The sequence below is a fragment of the Danaus plexippus genome, chromosome 28, assembly GCF_018135715.1.
Source record: "Danaus plexippus chromosome 28, MEX_DaPlex, whole genome shotgun sequence".
NCBI lineage: Eukaryota > Metazoa > Arthropoda > Insecta > Lepidoptera > Nymphalidae > Danaus > Danaus plexippus.
Window position 1 is genome coordinate 141,862 of NC_083556.1, and position 25,030 is coordinate 166,891.

Genomic DNA, 25,030 nt, shown 5'->3' on the forward strand with positions numbered 1-25,030 from the left:
AGTTCCGTAGAACTATAGTGATCATGATTGTATGGTATTTTACAGAATAATTCATTTAGAGAAGTTTTTTTTTTAATGCTAAGGCTTCATTCACACTGGAATATTGCAATATACAGCCAATTTTTACGTTTTATTTGTGAGACGGATTATATAGAAGTTATTTAGTTTTGCAACCGTCATAAGGTTCATACGTCAACTAGACCTTTTAAATTACTTGTTGACTGTAACGAATATTTTATGTAGTTCAGGTAAATTGTAAAAAAAAGAAACATTGCATCCGCCTGTTTAAATTAAACGAATTATATATTTAATTATAACGAATAAATATCCTTATATTCATAGTTTTTTAGGGGTCCAATCACTCACTCCAGGAAGTGCTTCTCATTCTAAATGACCCTCCTCACATATTAATTTCTTTCAAAACCCAGCTGACTCGCGTCGGTTGAACATTTTTTCAGATAAATATATCTATAACATAAGAAAATAAAATACAAGAATTAAAGGACAGAGACATAAATTTTCAGATAAACGTCGAGAGAAAATACATTTGACATGAAAATATAGCCAGGAATGTGTTTCAACAGAGGCTGGCGCCGCATTACATAAACAAAACCTTCACTAGCGACCGAGTGCATTGTAATGGGTTATAAATTAAAATTTAAATGTAAACTTTTTCATGTTTTGTATGTGCATATTAATTTTATGATGCCTTTAACAATATTTATATAGAATGAAGTAGTTATATAATCTTTTTTTTACTGTCACATAAATAAGGTTTTACGGGTGTCTGGCGCTGCGTCAGGTTTCATCTGGTTGTACAAGGTACACTCATAAACTGGTCAGCTGTAAGCTGTCGAGGGAGAAGGATTCAGGAGAAGAGAGAGAGAGAGAGAGCACTTCAGTGGGAGTGAGTTAAAACATTATGATAGTCTGCAAATATGAAGAGCTTAAATTGATTTAGAATAAAGGATTTTACATAAATATGCCCATGGAATATAATACTGTTAACTTTAGTAACAAATTGAGAAGTTAAGATATAAATACTCAGAATTCCGGATAAATTATGTTCTACGGCCTAGTCTGACATCCAGTCTATATTGTCTTAAAGTTTTATAAAAATCCGCGAAACAGTTTTTGCGTGACAGTGAACAAACATCCAAACATCTGTACATTCTCACGAACTTTCTCATTTATAATGTTAGTAGAGAGTGGGATAGTTTGTTTCTTGGACGAGTTGGATTTGTGGATAAATGTCAAATTTAGACAAAATTCCTTCTCCATGAAAAGTAAAGACGTGTTCCTAATCAGATTCATCTTTCCTTCGTATTTTTGTCTAAATCTTCACTGTTCCAAAGACTCGGATGGAACAAAATAAAGCAGTGATCACAACGACGGGTCGATGTTGCTCTTGGTTAGAGTATCTAAGTCCAAGTAATATTTTAAGAAATTAAATAATACATATGTATCTGTATCGAGATAACGGAATCCATATCAATAAAAAATCTCCATGAAATATAAATAATATAAATATTTACGATGTCAGATGAATCAGCGGTAAAAGTTTGGAATATTTGGTGCGACCTACATTCACGAGGCTCTTTATATGAAAGCATTCATAATACAGTCTTGAAACATTCATTTAAATTTTAATTTATTAATTTAAACGTAAATGTTTTACTTTAATTGTGCCGTGTAAAACTCTGTTCGTGATGACTTAAATTAAAATCGTAAAATGAAAATCGAAATCGCAACAACTCGTCCTCGTGTAGTTAAAATATATAGCAACAGTATAAGAAATCGATTAAGTTTATCGTTAAAATTAACTTCGACGACATGCTTTCGGAGTAAGACACAGTGGAACATTTAACCGGAGCTGTTACTATCATGACAGTGAAATACAAACCGGGCCTCGGGCCTCGGGCCTGCGACGAGAAAACTGTCGAGTAACAACAGTCCGACACCAGAGCTCGCTCGACACTGACGGCTCGAAACAACATATTAATATATACAGGAATAACAACACAAAAACAAGCGGCCTGGAGATATAACAGAGATCTGATAAATTTATTTTAATGGTGTTTATAATTAGTAATAATATTGTCGACGAGAACAGTCCGTTTGAGTGAAAGTGGTTTTAGTTCTAAAAGTGAAAGGTGTTGCAGGTGAGTGCAGTCCTCGGAGCCTGTTCTATATAATAAGATTAGGTGTTAGTGAGGTGACTCCCAGCCCCCGGCTCCCGGCTCCTGACCTACAACAGACAACACACGTCGAGCGAACCTAGCATAGGTTTTGACTTGAAAGTAGAAAAAAATATATATAAAGATCTCATCCCGTCAGCCCTCGATCACGGTCGCTGAAAAGTTACCGAAACTTCGGGAGTATGCAGCTTTTAAAAATTATAAAATACGCGTAGTAATCTGAAAATATTAGTTTTATTGGAATGAATAAGATCTTTAGTTAAAAACGTATATAAAATAGTTCAAAGTAATTTAAATTCTTACAAAATTTGTATGTTATTTTCATTCAATGTCAGTTTAATTTAAATTACAATAACTACACCCGAGAGCAATAAATCAAAACGTGCGTCGCGTGTCTGTTCTTTACAACCAGATCACCGAGTCATCTTTCCAGCACTCGCTTTATAAATCCTTTTCATTTCATAAATTCTTAAACAAAAAAAAAATAATAATTAAAATATTTCTATTATTTAATCTCTATTTTATTTAGGATTATTTAATTCCTTGTTTCAAATTCCGTGGTTCTACATAATATAAAATATGACTGCTTAGGCATCAGTCGTTTTAAACAAAGATACATATACGTATGGATTTAATTTACATTTAATAGACCCGTCTCTCTTTATGCTGAATATTTTATAATCATTATGTTCGAGCTTCATGTCAAACTAATGACAGTTAATTAAATGTCGAGGAATTTTTTTAATATCATATAAAAGTAACCTCAGTTCCGTAAAAAATATGATATACAACAATATGTAACTTTTTCTAGTATTGTTTGATTTTAAGTTTTTTTTTTTATTTAACAGTAATTTTACTTAATTACTAACTAACTAACTTTATTTTATACAAAACCATTTGAGCGAGGATGAACAGAAAATATTAAGGAATTAATTCAACTCCATTCACAAAGTGCACGCCGTGATAGAAACTCGACAAGACACGAAGTAATCTTATAATTGTGCTAGCTTGATCGAAACAAACTTAACATTGTTTAAACTAAACATTTAAATATTCAAAGCGTTAATATTAATTTCGTTTAATGCAAACGGTCGCGTCTTTTAACACCTTATTAAGTTATTAGTGCTATTGAACTTGGCTCACTAAGTTAATATAATCAATGTGTGTTATCTGAGTAGCGCTGGCTGGGTTTACTCGGAACCTGTCTCCCTAACTGATATTTTATATAAGTTTGTATGTTCGTAACAAAACGTTGTAAGCCTCAAGATACAGACCTTCAATAGACTAAGAACGTGAAAATCTAATTTCAATTAAAAATGATTCTTTTTTTCATCATCATCATCATCATTTTTTTTCAATAAATTTTAATTAAAACGCTCGTTTCCGTCACGTTTTGCACATTCTGTTTCACGTCAGTCTGTCTGACAGATCCTTTACAAGTGTAATTTCCGATGCTCATATGTAAATATATTATTATTTTAGGAAACTCCAACGACCTATTTCATGTAAAGCAGACAACGTCTCTCTTACGCATGTGAAGTGAAATTTCGCGTTTGTCATTTCTTTGTCTTTTATTTCTTTAAGGAGCATTTTTCTAAACTCTTTTCATCTTAAAATATATTGTTCTCAGCGACGCGGACAATATTTTAGTTTGTGACAAACCTCGCTTATTTCTCAAACGAAGTAAAAACTCAAACGAACAAAGAACTGTTGCTGTTAGTGATTTTAAATATATATTAAATTGTAAATGATTTATTTGATTGTAGTTAAATAGTTTAGTTAATGTTTGAACCTTGTTTGAATTCCAAGTATAATACAGAGTCAACTTTCTTTCTTAACCTTGTGTCGTGTTTGTGAATCTAATTGTCGAGAAATTAGTTATTTGTGATGTCCTAAAAGTGCATTGACGCGTCGCCGCTCTCTCACGCCTTAAATAATAAAGTAGGCTTTACGTCAAGATATGGAAAGCCTTCGGAAGTTAATTTCAAGTAAATGTAAGTTAGTCATATGTAAACAAAATGAGAGACTGATTTTTAAAGATACCTACTTTTTATAACTTTCAAATTATAATTTAAAAGAATATAATCGTTTGTTTTTTAAAGCCTTTTTTTAAGGGAATAATAATAACTTAATGAGTCAAGTAACATTCATCCAAGTTTATATTATAGTCACTCACAGATTCACAGATTTTCGCAAATCGTTGTATCAACGTAGGTTCGTGAACGAGAGATAAATAAACATTCAGATTCGTACTAAGCGTATCTCGTTTTATAGTCACTCTGTATAATTGCTGATATCGCTAGTAACTTGTCTTTAAATCAATGTTCTCAGGATCCGTTGAAATCCGCCGAAAAATCAAGATTTGCGTCATGTCAGAATATTGCACGAGAACCTTATCATGTTCACGGTGAAGAGGCAAGCGAAGTCATGGATACCGATACAGGACAGGAAAATAAAAAACTGTTTTATCACCAAAAAACTATCGAACAGTCCCAAGAATGTATTTAAAAGGCGAGCCTTTAAATGGCGGAAACCTAAATGCCAGACGGTTAACATAATCATACCTCTCATGATCTTGAACTTTGCTGGACACACCAGCTCGGAGAGTAAGACTTTTTTTTAAAAATATTTTCTTCTTCAATTGCTGTCTTCCTATACTCCTCAATCAATATATTCCAGGTCTTAGTAACAGAGTCCTGGCCTCACTCCTGGGATACCCGACCACGTGTACTGTTGGTTCTCAAGTGCGAGCCTGTTCTCTGTCGCTGACTTGTTGGCTTCGCGGTGGCATCAGGGTGAAGGGTTGCGGAGGAAGCTGGTTGTTCTCATGCTGTTACACAGCCCGGGACAGCTATGACTATGATAACTCGTAAGCTATTATTATGTATATAGAAACATTCGGACCGTATTAAAATTAAGAGATGGATAAAAATGACTTGTAACGAGAAAAGTCTATTATTAGAATCTTCCTATATTCGATATTTTTGTTTTATTGAAGTCTCTATCACAATGTCTGTTAGAAGCTTTTATATAAAATATAGTTTCATTTTTATTTTTTAAGCAGTGATTAATAATAAGTTATTATATAGTTACATTATTTTATAATCATTCCGGCGTCACTGTTTTTTTTTGGCGCAAATTTTATGTGTCAGCCAGAGTAATGAGTATTAAATTAATCAAATTTTCTCTTCGGTGGTTTCGTTCCTGTGTGTTGTCTTCACGTTATATGCACTCTTTCTTACAGAATCCCCTCTTCCGACTGGAAATACAAAATACCGCCGAAGTTACGTCAAGTACCTCAGAGGAATGTGGTGCCAACTAACGTGTTCCGACGGAGAGTCGACGACGACATTAGTCAGGTATTGTTTTGGAACACATGTGTATAGACTAAGAGGTTTTTACGTTAAGGAACTGGAAGGGACTATAGGATTGTGTGAGACAGAAAATAAAGATGAATTAGGGCATCGTGGAATTTCTTAATGCACAGTGGAAGACAGAATTATTGTTGAAAAAAGGGAGATGTAATAACCTTAGTAGAGACCGGTTCTGTCCTGGGTAAGACATTAAAAGACAACAGTGAGATATATGTAGTTGTTTCTTGGGATGTTGATCAGAAGTTAGCAGAAAGTGTATGTATTAGCTAAGGTTGTTTAAATTAACGGTGTATTTACAATGTTTGTTAAATATTTAGCTTCATATATCATCATCAGCATCATCATCCTCATCACCATCATCAGACTATCAGCCCACTGCTGAGCAGAGGCCTTCAAATATATATGATATAACCAATTTAACGTGAAGGTCCGTACCTGTCGTATATTCTCTCTATTCCGCATGTCGCTAGATGGAGTGCGGCCTCTCCTCAAGTCGCATGCTCCAGAAGCGTATCATCGGCGGTCGGGAGGCCAGGGTCGCGGAGTTCCCCTGGCAGGCTCACGTCAGGATCTCAGAGTTCCAGTGCGGCGGAGTCTTAAGTGAGTTGCTAATAAATTAGTTAAAAACATCTCACCATACATTAAATAAAAAGTTTATCTTGAAATGAGATCTCTTAATCTCTTCCTCGGGTCATGGGTATTGTGATATTCAGTTATCTTAATTAATTGATTTTACGATTTTCACATCTTTAAAGTAATTATTTATTTGTCGTGTTTTTTTGAGTATTGACTCATTCTTAATTAACTAAACCTTAAATATCTTTATTAATTGATCTCAGTATCTCGTTGGTACGTGGCGACGGCAGCTCACTGCGTGTCCCGAGCTCGTCCTAGGGATGTGGCCGTGTGGCTCGGAGCACTTGACACCACCTCTGGGGATAAAAGCGCGAGAAAAATTGGGTATCATCACATTTTAATATACTCAGCAGCCCAGACTCAAAAGACATATTCATTAAAGTTTTTGGGACAACATCTTTGGAGATCATTGATAACTACAGTTATCGTAAGCGTCTCAACACTATTTGTTTTTTGTATTATCTTAGAGTCTTGGTTATTCAGTGATTCTGTTTGTTTTCTAAATACAAGTTAATGTGAAACATCTTCCACAAAGACTTCAAGTCAAGTATTTTATAGACATCAATTCTATTTCCAGGGTCGTCCAGAAAATCCTCCACCCCCTCTTCCAGTTTCGCATGACCCAACCTGACCGGTACGACATAGCGTTGCTAAAACTCTCCCGACCTGTGACCTACACTAGTCACATCCTCCCGATCTGTCTGCCCGACGGAGATTTCGAACTCCGCGGCAAGTCAGGGGTCATCGCCGGTTGGGGCAAGACCGATACCAGCAACGGTCACACTGGCACTAACTTACTACGGTCCGCTACTGTACCGATTTTGAGTAAGACTTTCAGAGTATTTCTCATTTAAATTTATTTGAAATTTTTACTCTATCAATAGGCAGTTTGTAGCTTTTTGCCTTTAGGACATGTGTTACTTAAAATCAGTTTTGATAATTACTTTATAATTAATCAGAGCACAGTATGAAGTCGAAAATCTTTTCTATATCTCCGATGACATTGTAAATAAAATATTCCTTAAATCGCAACAGATTCCACATATTCCTACTTTTTTGGACCATAGAAAATTAACAGCACAGTAATTTTTTTCGGATTGAAATCAATTTTTTTAGGTAATAAATATTTTTTTTCCTTTTGTTTCCTTTTCTGGACACTTCTTGGTATCCAAGAACTAAGATGAGCTTCTTCCGCATGTTTCCAAGGCAGTAATTGTCGACATGTATTTATTTAGTTGTTTTTCTGCAGGCACCGAACAATGTATCACCTGGCACCAGAGTAAGCAGATCTCTGTTGAAATACATTCGGAGATGATCTGCGCCGGACATTCAGACGGACACCAAGATGCGTGTCTAGGTAAAGTATGACAGATTTTAAATATTCAGTTGTTCAGAACACGAAGAGGGAAGCGGAAATAGAATAACGTGAGGTGGTTTTGGTAATGGGGGATTAGAATATTTTATGGTAATTGACATGCGAACTTAACTTGAGTTCCGTTGAAATCAGAAAGTATCTTTATTACAATATAACTGTATTTTTTGGGTTATTACCAAACTTCAAGTACATTCATTGCTTACTATCTAGGTGACTCTGGAGGTCCCCTAATAGTGTTGGACAGGGGTCGTTACTACCTGGCCGGTATCACCTCGGCCGGGTTCGGCTGCGGCGTCGACCACCAGCCAGGGATCTATCACAACGTGCGGGTCACCGCTGGCTGGATCAGAGACGTCATCACCAGATATGGTGACCTCTAGGAACTATTTACAAACAGGACTGATTTATGTGTTTAGGATGGACTACGGTTTTTACATATATGTATGTACTGTACTTCTCAAATTGTTTATTTACGTAAAAAATATTTTTTTGCACATGTAATCTGACAGTTGTCGAACTGTTGAGCTTTATGTATAACATAATTATTCTGTAAAATCATTAGTTCTAAAGGAATTTGTTTTTCCCTAACCCAGAATAGGTCGCTTGCTTTGTATTTTCACATTGTACATTCCAGTATCGCCGTAGCTTGAGGTTTGTCGCGATGATAATTTATTGTTATTTAATAAGGCATTTCTTAATAATGTAATTAGACTAATGTGTGTTGAATATTTTTGTAAGCTCGTATTAGGTTGTAGTTATTTACTCGCCACCAGTGATTGGCTGATCTCTTTCGTTATTCTTAAAATCGATGTCAGAATAAAAATATTTAAAACATCATCCGACGTTTCTTATGGCACCATAGATCTAATGTTATTTTCCTATGTTTTGTTCCCAAAGTATGGACATTTCAATCATAATTTTACTGAAAGTTGTGAAAAAACAACAAAATCTAAATAATCCTAATGAACGCGAATACAATTTACGTATAAGAAAAGATGTGTTTGAGGTAATGAGACAAAATCCCAGTTTATTCCTCATCTTCAAAGTTTTAAGGCTTGTACACCTAACTGTTTTCTATATTACATCAAACAGCGGTTTCGTTCACATATTTAGATAGTACAGTAATGTTTTTTCATTTGCATTTATATGACAAACGATGCTCTTTTTAACTAAGGCTGATGTAAAAAGTTAATTTAGCTTGGCTTCGCGTGGATTATAAGGAATGCACACATCAGGTAAGTTGTTACAAAAAAACTGAAGGTTGATGATTGATACGTGTATCTGCAACATTATTGTTTGTGTCGAAGTCGCGGGAAGAAACTAGTGTACGACACAACACTGTTACTTGTTATATAATATAGATTATTCAAAAATATATATTTGCTAATTACTTCGTTATTTCAAAGAGGCCTACTTATATCATTTCATATTTTAATGGCGCCATCAAAGACCAGATCGTTATACTTATGATTAATACACAATTAATATTAATGGATGGTTTGCTAATGGTGTCGCTTCAAATATTAAGGAATTTTATGTATTCGTGTGTCTCGCGGAATCACTTTCAACTTTAAAATGAAACTAGACAAGTCGGCTGATTGAAACTGAACTTTATGATCTTACAATAAAGATTCAGTTGCAATGTACCGGACGTTAAGGTTGGTAACCGGTTGAATCAGACGGTGCAACAGATTCTAAGCTGTATGTCTTTGGCTGAGAGTTCATTTCGTCTTGTTTCATATAATGTAGTAACGGTTGTGTGTGCTGCAAATGTCAAACAGTCCAGTAGAACATGATGCCGCGGTGCGCTAACGTCGCTCTGGTAGTTTGAATTTTAAAAACTCATATATATTTGTGAATATTACAAAAAGTGTACAGTATGGTGGGTAGAAAGTGCTTATTGTTAACGATCTTCGCCGTCCTGGCGTCGGTTTTGGACGGACAGACCTTGGGAGGTGAGTGAAAGGAGTCGGAGCAAACAGCTTATAATAAGGAATAACACTGTGAACTTGGATACACCGTTGAGTCATTCGGTTATTAAAAAAATACATAATTAAGTGCCAAATTTGGTCTACATGGAAATGGTTCAGTTTTCGGGGCTTTCGACTTTAATATCTCAAGTTTTGGTGATTTTGTCCGTCGAGGTCAAACGTTGATTATGACTAGAATTTTAAATTACATATTTAAAGCTTCATTAGGTTTCCTCAACCGAAAATATTATAAGACCCTTACTAGATTTTGTATGTACATATGTGTGTGTGCTCCAAAACATATCCCTTTTTTATTTTCCGAATGTCTTTATACATAACTTAGTATGAATTTCATCAAAATCGTTTCAGCATTTCATTCTTTAGAAGTGATTTATATTAAAAGTAATACTATTAGTTTATTTTCCGGCTTGTTGTTTTATAACTAATAACTATCCGTGTATAATGTACGTTAGTTTGCTAAATTTACATATAATGATAGTAGTTATAAATTAAATTGTTTATTCGTCGCAAGCAGAGTCAGGAAACCATTATTAGTAAGGCGTTGAGCGTTAGGTCCGAGCTTATATAGTCGTTTATGTGTAAATATTTCTTAAGCATAAAGAAACAGGAAAACCTTAAACGGAATGAGAAGCTTTGATCGTTTGTGATACTTGAATTGTATAAAACATGTATATTTCTTTGATTTGTTTTAATTTTAATTTTATTAATTTATGAAACAAGCAGCAAGTATCAATAGCCGATACCTAAAACGATATATATCTATATACATATGTATATATATATATATTGTTCTGTGGATCCAAATATGTTATCATCGGCACTGCTGAATCGATTTTGATCAACCTCTAGGTATTTGATAGCGCTTTTGAATTCTGTTTAAAAACTTCCGTCGACATGACATGCTAAGCCACCAGTGTAGATGCTTTGGTCACTCTCAGCTTGGATTTTGGAGAAGTCAAGTATAACATAGCTGGAGATTTTATTGTGTTTTCACGAATAGCTGAGTAACTTTGTCGTTTATCTGAACCATGATATATTATAATAAATTATTTAGTATCAAATCAGATTCGTCTTAACCTAAAACACTTATAACACCACGCGGTCATCACTCACATTGGAATTCATTAAACACAATTTGAATAAACTTTTACAACTAATTGACTGGCTCCACGTTGTTTTTTTTGTGATTGTTAAAAACACGAACATCTAGAAAGTGTTCAGATAAAATTAACTGACCGTACGCTTACTCTGAGTTTGGACTGTTGCACTCATTCACAAATCTTATCACGTTATATTATCGTAGCTTATTGAATGAGAAACGTGAAACGATACGTTTGTAGTGTGCAATGGAAAATCGTGGTAACTGTTATGAAGTATAAAGTATTGTAACAAAAAAAATATAATTTCGCTTATTATAATAGTATGAATAAAAGTATTGTTTTAATATTAAAGGCGTGCGGAGCGAGACATCAGACGGGGTTCGAGTGTAACCTTCCTCTGTAACCACTCTCTGATTATTTAATACTTGTTAATGTGTAATTATAATTAATATTCGTATGACGCAGCGGCACAGGTGTCTCTTGAACAAACATCGAGACCTCGGGAAGCGTCTTTCTAATTAAATTAAATATTCTTGATAAGAGTGAACTGTAGGCTTTTGATTAACATAAATAATGTGCATGTTATCGGGATTCCCGTTGTCTTTGGACTCTATTAGGCTGATTTTTTTCCTGCATTGTTGACTCTGTTCGTTGTTATGTGAACATTTAGAATGTTAAGAAATAATTTAAAGAAACCATCAGGTATACTGATGTGTTTGTGCGATTAACACAACATACAACGAGGTGATGATAAATATAGAAAAAATTGTATTTATATAGAATAGAATAGTATTCAAGGAAATCGATACATTTAAAAAAAGTAAAATTAAGATTTAATTCAAAAGATGATTTTTTTTTAATATTTTGAACGAATGTCTTTTGGTTACTTTAAAATCTATAGTAAAAATAAAATATAATCTATATATAATTAAATGAAGACGAACAAAACAAAACAGTCTTCAAGAATATCTGAAGGACAAAATAAAATAAAGTCAGGAATGACATATTTGTTAAAAAAACTTTATTGATGGCAACAAAACTATTGATCTACTAAATATTTATTGATAGCTGTATATCAAAAGTTTGTGTCGGACGGTGTCTTGTAAATAACGGGTATAATTGTTAGTATATGTGTAGTCCCTTGAGAACACGTTTGTTGTAGCGAAAAACAAACTAAATCATTAAAGTTGTATACAGTAAAAAAAAAAATAATGATTAAATAAACGCCCTTATTCCATTCGACAAACTCCTTCGTGTTTCCTCCACACAGTACTCAAGATTATAATTCGTCCAACAAATAAAAATGTTGATATTGGCTGAATATTAAACAATTCCAGTGCGAATGAAGCCATGGCATGAATGAAAGTTATATAGATTTTCATTTTTGTTAACTTCCTCAATTACTACTCTTAGTTTCTCAATTACTATTCTTACTTAGTTTATGGTAAACTGCATATCATGTCTGCAAAAATATTGATCTCCTTAACAAAACAAAGAATACTTTAAAAACGATATGTATTTGACGGAATTATCTCTATTGTAAAATTTAAAAAAAAATCGAGTGTTGAACCTGCTTTTTTTAAAGTCGGTTAACAATATATAAACGAATTTATAGTCAAAAATTTCTATTGTAAAAGTTAAAAAACTGTCCCAACAATTAGGCCGCTGTGACAACGCTGTGAAACAATTGAACGCACTCGCACACAAAACCCAGCAGCGTGAAATTACGACTTGGCTGTGACGTTAAATATTAATATAACTGTCTTTGAGTTTCTCACTTATTGACAAACAAACATACTATCAAGACAAACTGTTAAAAATTACTTGAAGCAAACATTTGTGGCGACCCTATCCTGTGCCAACCCTATCCTTGAGATTCCTTTCTGGGACTGCTTGGTTAGTTGTTTGTCTTAATTCCACACAAACTATATCATGGCATCTATTAGATGGCTAATAAATTATATCAAAAAAATATTAAGTAACTGCTCTGTTTCTTCCGAAATAAACCAGCTGTTTACTCATTAGGAACCTCAAAGAAAAAAACACGTTATTTAAAGGACGCGTCAAAATTTTTACGATATCTTTACTCTAGTGTCACACATAGTACTACTGAACTTTAGTTCATCCAATGTGCTAAAATCCTAAGTCGTCATTTTCGCTTCCAGGTCCTATGCATGGTAAGGTTGTGGTGTGCTACGTCGCGACCTGGGCAGTTTACAGACCTGGTGCTGGAAAGTTTGATTTATCTGACATCGATCCAACGTTGTGCACCCACCTCATATACTCCTTCGCTGGCTTGGATCAGAGTACTGGCGGAATAAAGAGTCTCGGTAATTGGAATTAATTTTACGTATTATTAGACGTAGATTGAGATAATAGAATGATAATAAAATTCATAAATTTCATATTACAGAAGTGTTAATCGTATCACCAAAATATGTGGCTAAATACGACGCCAACAAATAATTATCCTTAAAATGTTTTGTAATCACTAGATCCGTGGCAAGATTTGGAAAAAGATTATGGAAAAGGTGGATACAAAAGGCTCGTGTCCCTCAAAGCGAAATATCCTCACCTGAAGGTCACTGTGGCTATCGGTGGATGGAACGAAGGTTCCAGCAAATACTCCGAGATGGCGTCCAAAAATGAAACTAGGGCGAAGTTTGTGCAAAGTGTGGTTCAGTTTTTGGAGTAAGTTTACGCTTACCGAAATTAAATACTCAAGAACTAATTAGTCATGATCTCTCAATACTGAACCTTAGAAAAAATAAGAAAACGTATAATTAATTATTTATTTCGATATCTTTTATTAAAACCATTTTAACACTTTTCATGACAGTGACAAAGAGTATTCTTATAGCCTTAGTTACACTGAAACTATTCATTGATACGCCAAAAACTGCAATACTATAAGAGAACATTAACAAAAATCTAATAATTTTCTCAGCACCTACAACTTTGACGGACTGGATTTGGACTGGGAGTATCCGACTAAGAGAGGAGGAGCTCCTGAAGACAAAGCAAATTATGTAGCCATGGTCAAGGTGAGCGATGAGGGATGAGCACTTGAGGGAAATGCCGTAACGTTCAATAATTCTTTTATTTCGTCGCCCCCAGCTGGGGAAAGTTTTGCTAAACTTGTATTTATAATGAGTGGTAACGATAGTACGCTTGGGTTTCACATAGTATAATCAATAAAGGTTTTTTGTTGTAATAAAAGCTTTGCCAAGCAGCTAACTGACTATAGAAATGATAATCTCTCATAGTTACCATATTCTTTTGTATCATCAGTAATCTTTGTGATAAGTAAACGACGAAAAGTTTGAGAGTTTTTAGATAACACCTCATTGAATTTCTCTACTTCTATCTTATCATCTAAACTATCTTTTAAATTCAACCTCCTATTTCAAATAGCTCAAGGCTACAAAGTGCTTAAGTATGTCAGTGTTGTCCTTAAGCAACCTGTGCACGGCAAGCAAGGCAGTGTCAGATACACCTATACAGATGTCTACCTGATAGTGTCAGATTTATTTATTATCATATATTTGATTTCAGGAACTGAAGGATGCCTTCGAGAGTAGAGGCTATATTCTAACAGCGGCTCTCGGCGCCGGCAAAGACACCATGGACTCAGCCTACGACCTCGCGAAACTCAGTCGATACCTGGACTTCATTCATATGATGTGTTACGACTACCACGGAACTTGGGACAAAATCGTCGGAGCCAACGCTCCCTTGAGGGGGACCACTGATGACGACGTCTTGAGTGTGGTGAGTTGACGTTATACTATCAAGTAGACTTATTTAAGCTCCAACAGACGTATGTGTAATTTATGTAGATCAAGGGCGTAAAACTATTTGATTGTTGAGTCAGTATCTGATGTAGCAGATTATATTAGTGAGATCTCCAACCTAAATATAGATGACTCTTTGATCCTAGAACACAAAATATTTCAAAATAATATAAAATTTCAATGTATATCCTTCTTTCTTCTTCTTCTACTTTCCTCATGAACAGATCCGGATGAACTGTATGTATGTATATTTATTTAGGTGTAATTTCTTTTTTGTTTTATATAATTTTTTAAACAATAACATTTGTTACCAGGAATATACAATCAAATATATGCTATCACACGGAGTCAGTCCTTACAAGCTCGTTCTCGGCCTACCGTTGTACGGACGAAACTTCTATCTGACTAACCCAGCGGAGAGGAATATAAAATTTGGAGTAACTCCAGTCAAGGACGTCGGGTTCTCTGGACCCTTTACAAGAGAAAACGGTTTTATAGGATATAACGAGGTTATTATAACTGTAACATTATAATAAGAGTGGCTTGGGAACCAACTATCAGCAATAGTACTCATTCTCTACACCTTAACTGTTTTTATTAGCTTTTTATTAGCTTCACATGTATGTTTGTATGTTTGTTTGTAACCGACTTCTTTGGGCGCGATTTTGACCCACTTTAAACGGCCAGATTTCGTTCAAACTTTGTAGATTTATCGAGGACCGATGACAATACTAGTGTATTTCTATTTGATAAAATTATTCCATTTTTCAATTTACAAAATATGATTTTTAATAATTTATATAATTTTCATCTAAAGTCGATAAGGTATGTAAAAATGTATTTTATTTAATTTATTACAATTATATTAATTTAATACATTTTTTTTATTCACACTATTATTAATTTATATTTATTGAAATTTTTAACACTATTTTCTTAATTTAAATTTATTAAAATTTATATTCTATTTTTTAGTTCGGTTTTCTATAAAAAGCGTGTTTTTTAGTTTTATTTTTTATTTTTATTAAGTATATCTTTTGGAAACCTCATCGAGTAAAGTTACTTGTTATCACATCATCAGATCTGCATGGAGATTACTAACAAGTCGTCTAAGTGGAGTCACCACTGGGACGAGCGAAGTTCTACGGCCTACCTCCGAGACAACGACCGCGTCATCACTTACGACAACCCTAGGTCCATCGCCATTAAAGTGAAGTGAGACAGTTACTTATTATTCAGTTTTAAAAACAACTTGTTTCAAAATCATCCGACGACCGATGTTATCGATGTTATTGTAAACTAAATGAGAATAAGCTTCTGTAAAGAAGTAACATGTGAGTTAAATACTCATGTTTGAATGAAACTAATGTATTCGGATTACTTCGCGTATTTTTATATTTTTAAAAACTACATACTCCCAAAGTTTCAGTTACTTTGCAGCATCCGTGATCACAGACAGACGAGATGAGAGAATAATAAAATAAGAGTAGTAATCCGAAAATAAGAATTTACATAAAATGAATACTCCCGCAAGTTTCAGATATCATTACTCTTATTTGAGTTTGATAAGTCTACGTTCAAGCTGAGTTATTGAGTGACAATCACATTTTCTTTTTTGGGGAAACTTATTTTCCGCAATATAATGTTTAAACTTTAACTAACAGAAGAAAATCACTTTCATAGTCTTTTATATCTACAAATACATATGTTTTTAACATAAAGCAATCTTGAGGCAAACATTAGTATTAGAAATCATATAAAGGAAACGTGTCTTCTATGCCGCAAAGAAAGAAAACATTCAACATATATAAAATGCTTTATTGACTGACTCGAGTCAGCGCTAAACGCTTTTTTGTACAAGCAACTGGAGAGCGATAGTCCGGAGGTTATTAGTTCGAAACCTACTCATGAATATCACTCCACATTGTCCATTTGTGTTTGAAATCAAGTTGTTCTATAATGTTTAAAAATTAACACAATATATTTGTCGTTAGAATGGCTATTGATTACGGTCTGGGCGGTTTGATGGTGTGGAGCATGGACACGGATGACTTCAAGGGCTCCTGTGATAAGGAAGCTGATACCTATCTGGATTACGTGGAGAGATACGAGGAAATAAAAGATGACCCCGTTCTGATGAAGGCGTTGAAGAACCTTAAACTACCGGACGGTATGTATCAGTCCACTTAACTAATAGAAGTCTCTGAGAAGACTGCAATATGTAATTATAATTCTATCATGAAGATAGTTGGAAAGCCTTTGAAGGTGTGAAGATTTAGAGAAAAGCAAGCTTTGAGATTAGTAGAGACTGAATATATCTTTTAACAGTCATCAATGATATCCGTCAGGGGTAACAGGGAAGGATTGTTTAATGTGTATTTCGAAAAGGCTTTTCTCTGGAAAACATTATATTATATTTTTATTTGTTATCGAAATCAAAGTAACCATCTTATTATAAGGTTTGTTTTTGTTATCACGCACATGGTCATAATATTGATGTTTAACTAAAACTAACATTTTCGCAGAGCTACGCGTTTTTTTATTATTTAAAAAATAACATTTTCATCTCGTCTGCCCGTGATCACGGTGGCTGCCAAGTAACCGAAACGTCGGGATTATGTAGTTTAAAATAAAAAGAAACGCGTAGTAATCCGGAAATTTTATTTTATTTAAATGAATACTAGCGAGTCTTAGATATCATTATTGATACTGCAAAGAAAAATGTCTTAAATAACATACCCTAATAGTTAAAAACACAAACAGTTCGAAATAATGTTTACGTTTCCTTGAAGAAGTATGTTAAATTTCAGCAAACCGTATAGAGAACCTCAGTAGACGCACGTCTTACGTGGCGGCCAACAACAAGCTCCACCTGCGTCTGCCGGAGCCAGAGTACTCCAACTACATCATAATGAGGACCATCAACGACGCGACCACCCTCGCGTTAGAGGAGAAGAGAATATTTGATGAGATGAAGAGAGTCACTAAAGAGAATGAGGTTACACCTGGAGACGATCCAGGTGCGTCCAGCATGATGTATGGCAGTGTATTGTGTGTAGCCATGGGTGTACTGCTGTTACAGGTCTTGGTATGATCAGGGTACTGTTGGGTAGAGCGCGTTGAGTATGATAAATGTATATAATATATTAGTTGTTAGTTTAGATTTTAATGCGACATGAGTTTTTTTACGATCTTAAATTGATTTGTATAAAATGTGTTTTTGTTTATTCTAACATAAATTTCAGTTTTCATTCTGTACATGACAAATTTATTTTTCATTTTTCATTTCCTTCTCGTTACTTCGTATCAAATGTGTGTCCTAATGTTTTTGTACGTTATTAAATACTCTATTTTGTGATACCTACATTTTCTGTTAGAGAGATTTTATTATTTTTTGTCATAAAATAAAGTGTATGGATGGATTGATTGTTTATTTATTACATTTTAATATCATAGACTTTACTATATGTAAGACTTAACGTTAGGCATGATTGCAGAATTAGTAGTAAAAAAATTACGGTAAATGACCAACGGTATTCTATATAATCTGTCAAAACTTCAATTACTATTTACCATGTCATGTAATATTTCAGCACTCGTGTTTAATAAAAACCAGTCTTGATTAAATGTATGGGACTTCAACAACCAATAATATTGACGTAAGATATTGTTCAAGATCCCAATGAGAACCTTTTTTTGTAATTGATAAAAGTTTAATGTTCCTTTATGTTTAGAAATTAATATTGAACTAATAAATGGATAAGTCTACGTGTCCCAGCTTTAGTAGTAATTAAATCTACATCACGTAGAGCCATTCAGATCAGCTTGTATAAATGTCTGAATGAAGTCGGCGAAAACTGAATTACAATTGCATATTTATATTTCTTTTACCTCTCAAATTTGTCCTAAACAAGCGACAGTTGTAGCGTGAACTACATGTAAACATACCCTGAAATCGGGCCGCTTAGAGTTTGAACGTTTCACTGTAAGAGCCGGATTGTAATGTTTAGAATGTAATAAAAAAGCTTTCAATAGTTCATGTAATAATTTTTATGTACCATAGAAACAAACTTCTGAGCACGTCCGTATACACGGGGAGCTGCCCTCCTCTATAGTGTCGGTTCTTTTTAATTTAATGCGATCGATTTCTTCAACGACTTTGTTTTCTTCCGAGATCAATCTTATCGCATTGTTTATGGTCCTCAGTAGAGGGTAGTTCGAGAAGTTGGCCTTCGGTAATGTCACTGTTGGCTTGTTGTCTATGATGGTGTAGAAACTGATCTTATTTTCAGCTGGAATTTAAATTATACATTATTTTAATAGTCTGCTGTGTGGAGTAAAGTTTACAAAGTGAGATTATAATCTTAAAATTTACATAATGTGGTAAATAAAATTGAATAAGGTTTTGAAATAGTTTAGTTCATCTGGATATCATTTCTTATATTTACCTTCAGCTAAGTTTTCCAAAGCTTGCTTCAAGGTGGCTTCGTCCGAAAACTTCTTATACCTTGCGATGTAATCAGCATACGTGTCATGTTCCTCGTCACAGGCTCCACGGAAGTCGTCAGTCACTATGCTCCAAGATGAGAAGCCTCCCAGCTCATAGTCTAGACCCAGCCTGGAAGAATGATCATGATTAAATGGGTATCTGTCGTAGGAACTAACAATAATCATAAAAGTTTTAATTTAAACTATGAAAATCTAAATGAACTTATTTGATTGGATTATATTCAGGGTACGTCTAAGGGCATCTAAGTGTTTTCTAGTTTTGGTTTAGCATTAAAAAAAGAATTATACTAATTTTTGAAACATACTTCACTTTATCCGCAATGGTCCGTGGACTGTCATAACTTATAAACTTGTCGCCATTCCTGAGGTAGGCTGTACTGGACTTCTCATGCCAACCCTTTGTCCAACCAGAGGTTCTGTTACTGAATGCTGAACATATCTGAAAATATACACTGATGTGACTTGAAACTAAACATATACTTGAATATTTTGATAAGGACATTTTTTGCGCTCAAGACTTAAATATTAAAAAAAAATACTTTAGCGATAGATGTCTTATACCTCGTTGTACCCCATAAAAGCTGGTTCTTTACTCAAGGGTCCAGAAAAACCAATAGTCTGTGTGGCAGTGGAATAATATTCGACATTTTTAATGTCTCCGTGGACGAGGTTGTATGTCCTTCCGTACATCGGCAGGCCAAGGATCAATTTACCCATTGTCATGCCGCGATCTCTCAGGTATCGTATCGTGTAATCCTGGAACACAAAAGGGAAAAAGCGTTTTGCGTGAGAGTTAAGCTTCTATATTATATTACTTGATAAGTTTATTTTAATTTTATTATTGAAGACATTTTCTCGGTCTACTGAGGTAGCATTGGACCTTACGAATATTATGAAGATTACTTACTACACTGAGAATGTCACCGACAGTTCTTCCTTTGATTGGAGCATGGGGAGCTATAATTCCATCCCACGGGCCGTGGTAGTCATACGTCATGAGATAGATGAAGTCCAGGTAGTAATTGAGTTGGTCAAGATCATAGACAGCATTCATATCCTCTTTAGTAGTTCTGATGGCCGCGGTCAGTAAGTAGCTTTTTGGTTCGAAAGCTTCCGATAGCTCCTGAAATACATTAGATTTATATGAATTAAGTGGTGAATATTTGAATGAAAATCTATGTCCAGTAACTATGGAAGATTACGTGACTATGTGGTTTAGATTGATTTATTGAATTAAATATATGTAGCCAATATTACGTGGGTTTGGTCTATAGTATGGTTTTATGTAGATGTGGAGATGCTTAAATCAATCCTACAAGATGAGGGACTGAAATTAGGGGAATCTAAATATTTAACATGTTATGATAGGCTACAGAAATAACAGCAGTAAAACTACGTCCATTTGTGAGTATAACATTCACATAATGACAGAAACATTATAAATATATTGTATATTTAAAATAAATAACACAAATAACCCTTAAAGTTGAGTGTACTATATAGATTTTGACTTCACGAGTAATAATGATTTTTTCACACATGTAGGACTCTGCCTAAACTAGCTTCAACATTAGCTTCTTTGATTATTTTTTATAACATTTCCTTATAATTCGCGTTATAAATTATTGTTATAATATGTTCTGCGTCAATGTTCTGCTATAATTGGAACTGTCATAAGGAAAATACATCGAGAAAATAAAATCGCAAGCGTTGAGTTCGTTCACTTTAATTCAAATATTTGTCCATCTGCTTTAAATCGACTTCCATATTAATATATGATAATATAAGAAACGAATTATATAGTCTGAGTATATGTGACAAAAATCTACTTTAAGTTTGAAATGAGTATATTGAAACAAATAACGAATTAATTTAAAGTGCACACAACCTAATATTTTTTTTTGGCGGACCGGTTCTTGTATTATTCACGTTATAAAATGAGTTATTGAAAAAACAAATAAGACAACGATCAGAACAGTATTTGGAAATATATCCATCTTGGAATAAGTTTACTGGTTTCTGAATGCATATATTTTATAACCATTCTTCAAGATATGTAGTTTTTAGGTTAGATTGTAAAACACAGACATACAATTATCAATTAAGTAACTCGAAAACTACTATTTGAAGTAAATTCAGGAAAGTTTTAGGAGATAAAATGAAAAACCTCTAAGCTTTCCATGGATTCACCAAGCGAATGCCGGGTCCATCGCATTGCAGGGAGAGGTGCTTTAACAGTGCCTAGGACTTGCGACCCAGGTGTTGGTTTAAGGGGCCCCTATCTAACGCGCGTTAAACGCTCACTTCCACCGTCCAAGCTCCTCTCTCTACCTAACCAAATTTGAAACGAACATACTAGGGCTGTCTTCGAAGTATGATTGTGCTATACCTTGAGAAGTGTCACGTATGTTGTCCTATCTATTTTCTGCCCCCCCCTCCCTGTTGGATAATCCCAGTGCAAGTCGAGACCATCAAACTTGTATTTACTGTAACATTAAAATAAAACATTTATTGCAGATAACTGGAAATTAATATGTATAAACATGTTCAAAATAAAGATCTTGTGTCAGCTTAAAAGAATGTCGTAAGAGGTTGCAGAGATTGTTTTGAATCCCCAAACACAAGTCACAAATAGAAGGGATTACATCAAAAAACATAATATTGTACTTACGCCAAGAATTCCATGACACTATCTATAAAAGTTTTTCTGGCTGCTGGGTCTGCGGCCAACTTGGAGTATTTCGTGGATCCCTCGTTCCACCCGCCCACAGAGATCGTCACTTTAAGGTGGGGATGCTTCTCTTTGAAGGCCACAACTCTCTTGTAGGCTGCCCTGCCATAATTATCTTCTAAGTCTTGCCAAGGGTCTGTTGGTAACATATATATTATTACTACGAAACATTTTTATGTGGTTAAGACTATTTTTTACGAACCTATTTTTCTAAGTCAATATTCAAAATGTATACAAGTTCAAGAAACGTAAGGAAATATTTAAATAAATATTTAATTTAAAGCAATTTTCAATTTAATATTATAATTCTATTCCGATACAGCTTTGTTCGCCGGCATCTGCAGTGGAGCCGTATAATAAGCGAGAATGCCGTCTCTTAAATGGAACTGCTGATAAAAAATGACACTAAAATATAGAATTAAACAAGACAACACTCACCAAGACTCTTGATCTTGTTGGTCTCTTCATCAAATCCAGCGAAACAGTACACGAGGTGTGTACACAGCGAGGGTTCAATGTCTTCGATGTTGAAGGCACCGGCTCCAGGTCTGTACACGGCCCAGCTTGATATGAGGCACACGATCAGCTTGTCGTGTGGAGGGGCTGTAATTTATGACATATACGGACATACAGCGAAAGTTACATTCAAATATATAAGTTAAAAGTAAACAAAAAAGTAAGCAAGTAAAGTAAAAATCTGAAACTTGTAAAAATTTGTTAGCTACCGCCTCATCTAAACTCTGATTACTTATATAAACCACATTTCATCAATATTCGCTACTCGCTCATTATGTTGACGAATTTTGATTGTTGATAACTAAACTGGTCCAAGACTTTTTGGTAAAGTTAACCTCCTTATGTCAAACAGAGTTCAAAATAAACGATATCATCAACAAGTACAGGCTTGAAGCGAGTGCTTACAAGTCAGGTACCATTTAAAAATAGTTTAAATCTACCAGCGACTGGATGAAGTAACTTATATACTTTTAACTGACCATCACCTTTTCATTTTAAATATAGTAAGACAAAGTAATTTCCGTATTAGTGAGCGGATTTTAGAATGAGCCGGCAACTTGACATTAGATTTATTAATACGCTAAGTCTATGCAGATCAGTGCAGCCGACATGACATGTGATACAGAATCTTTGATAATAAATAACGCTTTAGAAGATGGCTTATAGTTACGTCTTAAATTAATTTCAAACTTGGACGTAATATTGATGACATAATTGGTAACACCAAACAGAGTTATAATTAAGTCAAACCACAATAACAGTTACGTTAGTAAGTCGGTTTTACCCGCGGGTATACTCGGCTTACTGTTGATCAACGCTTTATTTATGTACACTAATACATCCTAAGTCCTCGTATGATAATAATTCTGGTTTCTCCAATCCTAATTATAGATAATCAAGTTTTATTGAATGTTTGGACTCAGAAGAATGATTATCTCTTGATATATGTTCGTCTGTTAATGCTAGTTTATATTATATAATATTGTAACAATTCCGACAACATTTTCATTTAATAATTTGTTATCTTAAACGTTCCAAATTAAAGAATCCTTAAAAAAAAATCCTAATCTTTTCCTTTCCTTGTGAATTAAGAAAAATAAACATCGTGTTTTTCATATTATAAACACAAAACTCCGCCATTTTGTCTTTTAAATGATGATGTCTTTTAAATATTATGTATGTGTTAAATATTATTACATTGATTACACGTACTAGTAAAAACATAATACACCCTTTTAGCTTCTCCACAGTCGGGTATTGACTAGCACACACTAATTACTATGATAATAATTCTAATCTATGCTTCGTGAACTGTATAAAGAGCGGGATAGACTGCTGGTATAAAATATGTTCTTAACAATCCTTTTATATAGACAAACCGATACATCTGAGAAAATTACGTATGTATTTATTAAATTGCATTGCGGTAAATAAGCTTACTCCAAGTTACCACCAGACAAAAACGTTAAACACTTCGTATGTATGACGCTACACACTTGTGGTAATCATTGCATAGCAATTACTGATAACTGCCAGTTCAAATGTTAGATATGGATTAATGTATTAATAGAAAGAGGTATTAAATCTGGACTGGTCGTTTCTATGTTTTTAATTAAGGGGAAATTCTTGTATTTTTTCCTGTTTGTGTCAATATTAAGTTTTGCATTTGACTCTTGACTTTTATCCACATTATTCTCTTAACAGTGTTTTGACTAAATTATTTTATTGTCTGACATATTGAATGATATACATAGTAATTATTAAAATGCTTACGTTTTCCTTTTGGTACGTTCTGGCAATTAAGTTGTGTGAGGTTTAACAGAAATACGACTAAATATAACGATTTAACAAACATGTCTGCGTCAGTGAAGATTTGACGAGCGTCGCAGAGGACGTCCGACCAGAAACTGGTTAGTAAAGATGACAGCACGCTCTCAGCTCTGTGTCTTATGACTTATATGAATGTTTATATTTTATTAACAGTTTATACATAATATAATGTTAATTAGCCTGAAATATTTTGTGTATTTTTTTTATTCTTGCACTGTCTAAAGCGACTTTTTTATTATCTAATGAGAATAAGTGAATATTACATATTATTTAACAGCATAACTTGTTTGTTAATAGAACACCTAACAAGCGGGATTTCCATTGTTTTTATTCATACGGAACAAAATCTTGGCTTATTACATCAGTTCTCAGTCAATAAAGATTACTTTGATTTAATATAAATTTAGTTTGTAATATATGTTGAATGAAAGCTGAGTTACATCTGGGTATTTTAAAACTCATAGCTTGCAATATAAAAAATAATTTTAGTACAATTAAAGTGATGTTAAAACATTGCAAATAACTTGAATACTCTTAAATCACACAACCTGGTAACGTTTGGTTCATAGTTATACTATTTCTATAAATTGGAATATCAGATACGTCATCAAAGCAATAATTGATTGCCAATCGAATTCTATGTAACCAGTTGTTGGATTTTGTTTTCGTATTATCCATCAGCCACTTAATCTTCCATCTGATGTGAAGTATCCTCGATGTTCACTACATATATAAGTATATATATATGCAGTCACCAATCATTAATGAGGTTAACAATTTATGTTTTTCATTCTCTACTAAAGGCGACAAACATTCTCTAAACATGACAAAGGCGTTTTGAAACCCGATAATTTCCAGTTTGTTTCGACTTGGGTTATTATTGCTAACTGTTATTTTTGTTAGTTCTTTTGATTTGATTTACTTTATAACTGGAGAGTCGATTTATTTTCTAGTCTTACCACAAGTTACAAGGTTA

At 34.0% G+C, this 25,030-nt stretch overlaps 3 protein-coding genes across 5 annotated transcripts; 2 read left to right on the forward strand and 1 right to left on the reverse strand.

Moving 5' to 3' along the window:
• The first annotated feature begins 334 nt into the window (after positions 1-334).
• Positions 335-8,418, forward strand: LOC116776264 (serine protease 27). 3 transcript variants are annotated; one of them, XM_061525360.1, is made up of 9 exons: positions 335-907; positions 4,530-4,804; positions 4,878-5,067; positions 5,443-5,557; positions 6,043-6,172; positions 6,412-6,532; positions 6,786-7,033; positions 7,458-7,565; positions 7,794-8,418. In XM_061525360.1, exons 2-9 carry the CDS (start codon positions 4,597-4,599, stop codon positions 7,961-7,963), a joined length of 1,290 nt encoding a protein of 429 aa, XP_061381344.1. In that variant the 5' UTR covers positions 335-907; positions 4,530-4,596; the 3' UTR covers positions 7,964-8,418. The 3 variants fall into 3 exon arrangements, with proteins under 3 accessions (XP_061381344.1, XP_032525299.2, XP_061381345.1); XM_032669408.2 differs by lacking the exon at positions 335-907 and adding an exon at positions 1,920-2,162; XM_061525361.1 differs by lacking the exon at positions 335-907 and adding an exon at positions 3,989-4,192.
• Positions 8,419-9,374: 956 nt separating this feature from the next.
• On the forward strand, positions 9,375-17,891 carry LOC116776095 (probable chitinase 2). The gene is made up of 9 exons (XM_061525200.1): positions 9,375-9,538; positions 12,840-13,004; positions 13,170-13,365; positions 13,622-13,718; positions 14,230-14,445; positions 14,783-14,977; positions 15,550-15,683; positions 16,463-16,638; positions 17,279-17,891. Exons 1-9 carry the CDS (start codon positions 9,463-9,465, stop codon positions 17,560-17,562), a joined length of 1,539 nt encoding a protein of 512 aa, XP_061381184.1. The 5' UTR covers positions 9,375-9,462; the 3' UTR covers positions 17,563-17,891.
• Positions 17,892-18,500: 609 nt separating this feature from the next.
• LOC116776185 (probable chitinase 2) lies at positions 18,501-24,157 on the reverse strand. Its single transcript, XM_032669301.2, has 9 exons — positions 23,998-24,157; positions 22,147-22,311; positions 21,649-21,844; positions 21,367-21,463; positions 19,885-20,100; positions 19,539-19,733; positions 19,283-19,416; positions 18,917-19,086; positions 18,501-18,760 (listed from the first exon to the last, which is right to left on the reverse strand). Exons 1-9 carry the CDS (start codon positions 24,077-24,079, stop codon positions 18,519-18,521), a joined length of 1,497 nt encoding a protein of 498 aa, XP_032525192.2. The 5' UTR covers positions 24,080-24,157; the 3' UTR covers positions 18,501-18,518.
• Positions 24,158-25,030: the final 873 nt, after the last annotated feature.

Excerpts from the sequence above, each read along its gene's own strand:
- LOC116776264 (XM_061525360.1), top strand. The coding sequence starts at position 4,597 with ATGTTCACGGTGAAGAGGCAAGCGAAGTCATGGATACCGATACAGGAC. Across the intron at positions 5,068-5,442 it reads AGCTATGACTATGATAACTC|AATCCCCTCTTCCGACTGGA; the intron begins GTAAGCTATTAT and ends TCTTTCTTACAG. Across the intron at positions 7,566-7,793 it reads ACACCAAGATGCGTGTCTAG|GTGACTCTGGAGGTCCCCTA; the intron begins GTAAAGTATGAC and ends CTTACTATCTAG.
- LOC116776095 (XM_061525200.1), top strand. The coding sequence starts at position 9,463 with ATGGTGGGTAGAAAGTGCTTATTGTTAACGATCTTCGCCGTCCTGGCG. Across the intron at positions 13,005-13,169 it reads TGGCGGAATAAAGAGTCTCG|ATCCGTGGCAAGATTTGGAA; the intron begins GTAATTGGAATT and ends TGTAATCACTAG. Across the intron at positions 16,639-17,278 it reads GAACCTTAAACTACCGGACG|CAAACCGTATAGAGAACCTC; the intron begins GTATGTATCAGT and ends GTTAAATTTCAG.
- LOC116776185 (XM_032669301.2), bottom strand. The coding sequence starts at position 24,079 with ATGTTTGTTAAATCGTTATATTTAGTCGTATTTCTGTTAAACCTCACA. Across the intron at positions 22,312-23,997 it reads GAACGTACCAAAAGGAAAAC|CCCCTCCACACGACAAGCTG; the intron begins GTAAGCATTTTA and ends CATAAATTACAG. Across the intron at positions 19,734-19,884 it reads TCGGTGACATTCTCAGTGTA|GATTACACGATACGATACCT; the intron begins GTAAGTAATCTT and ends TTTGTGTTCCAG.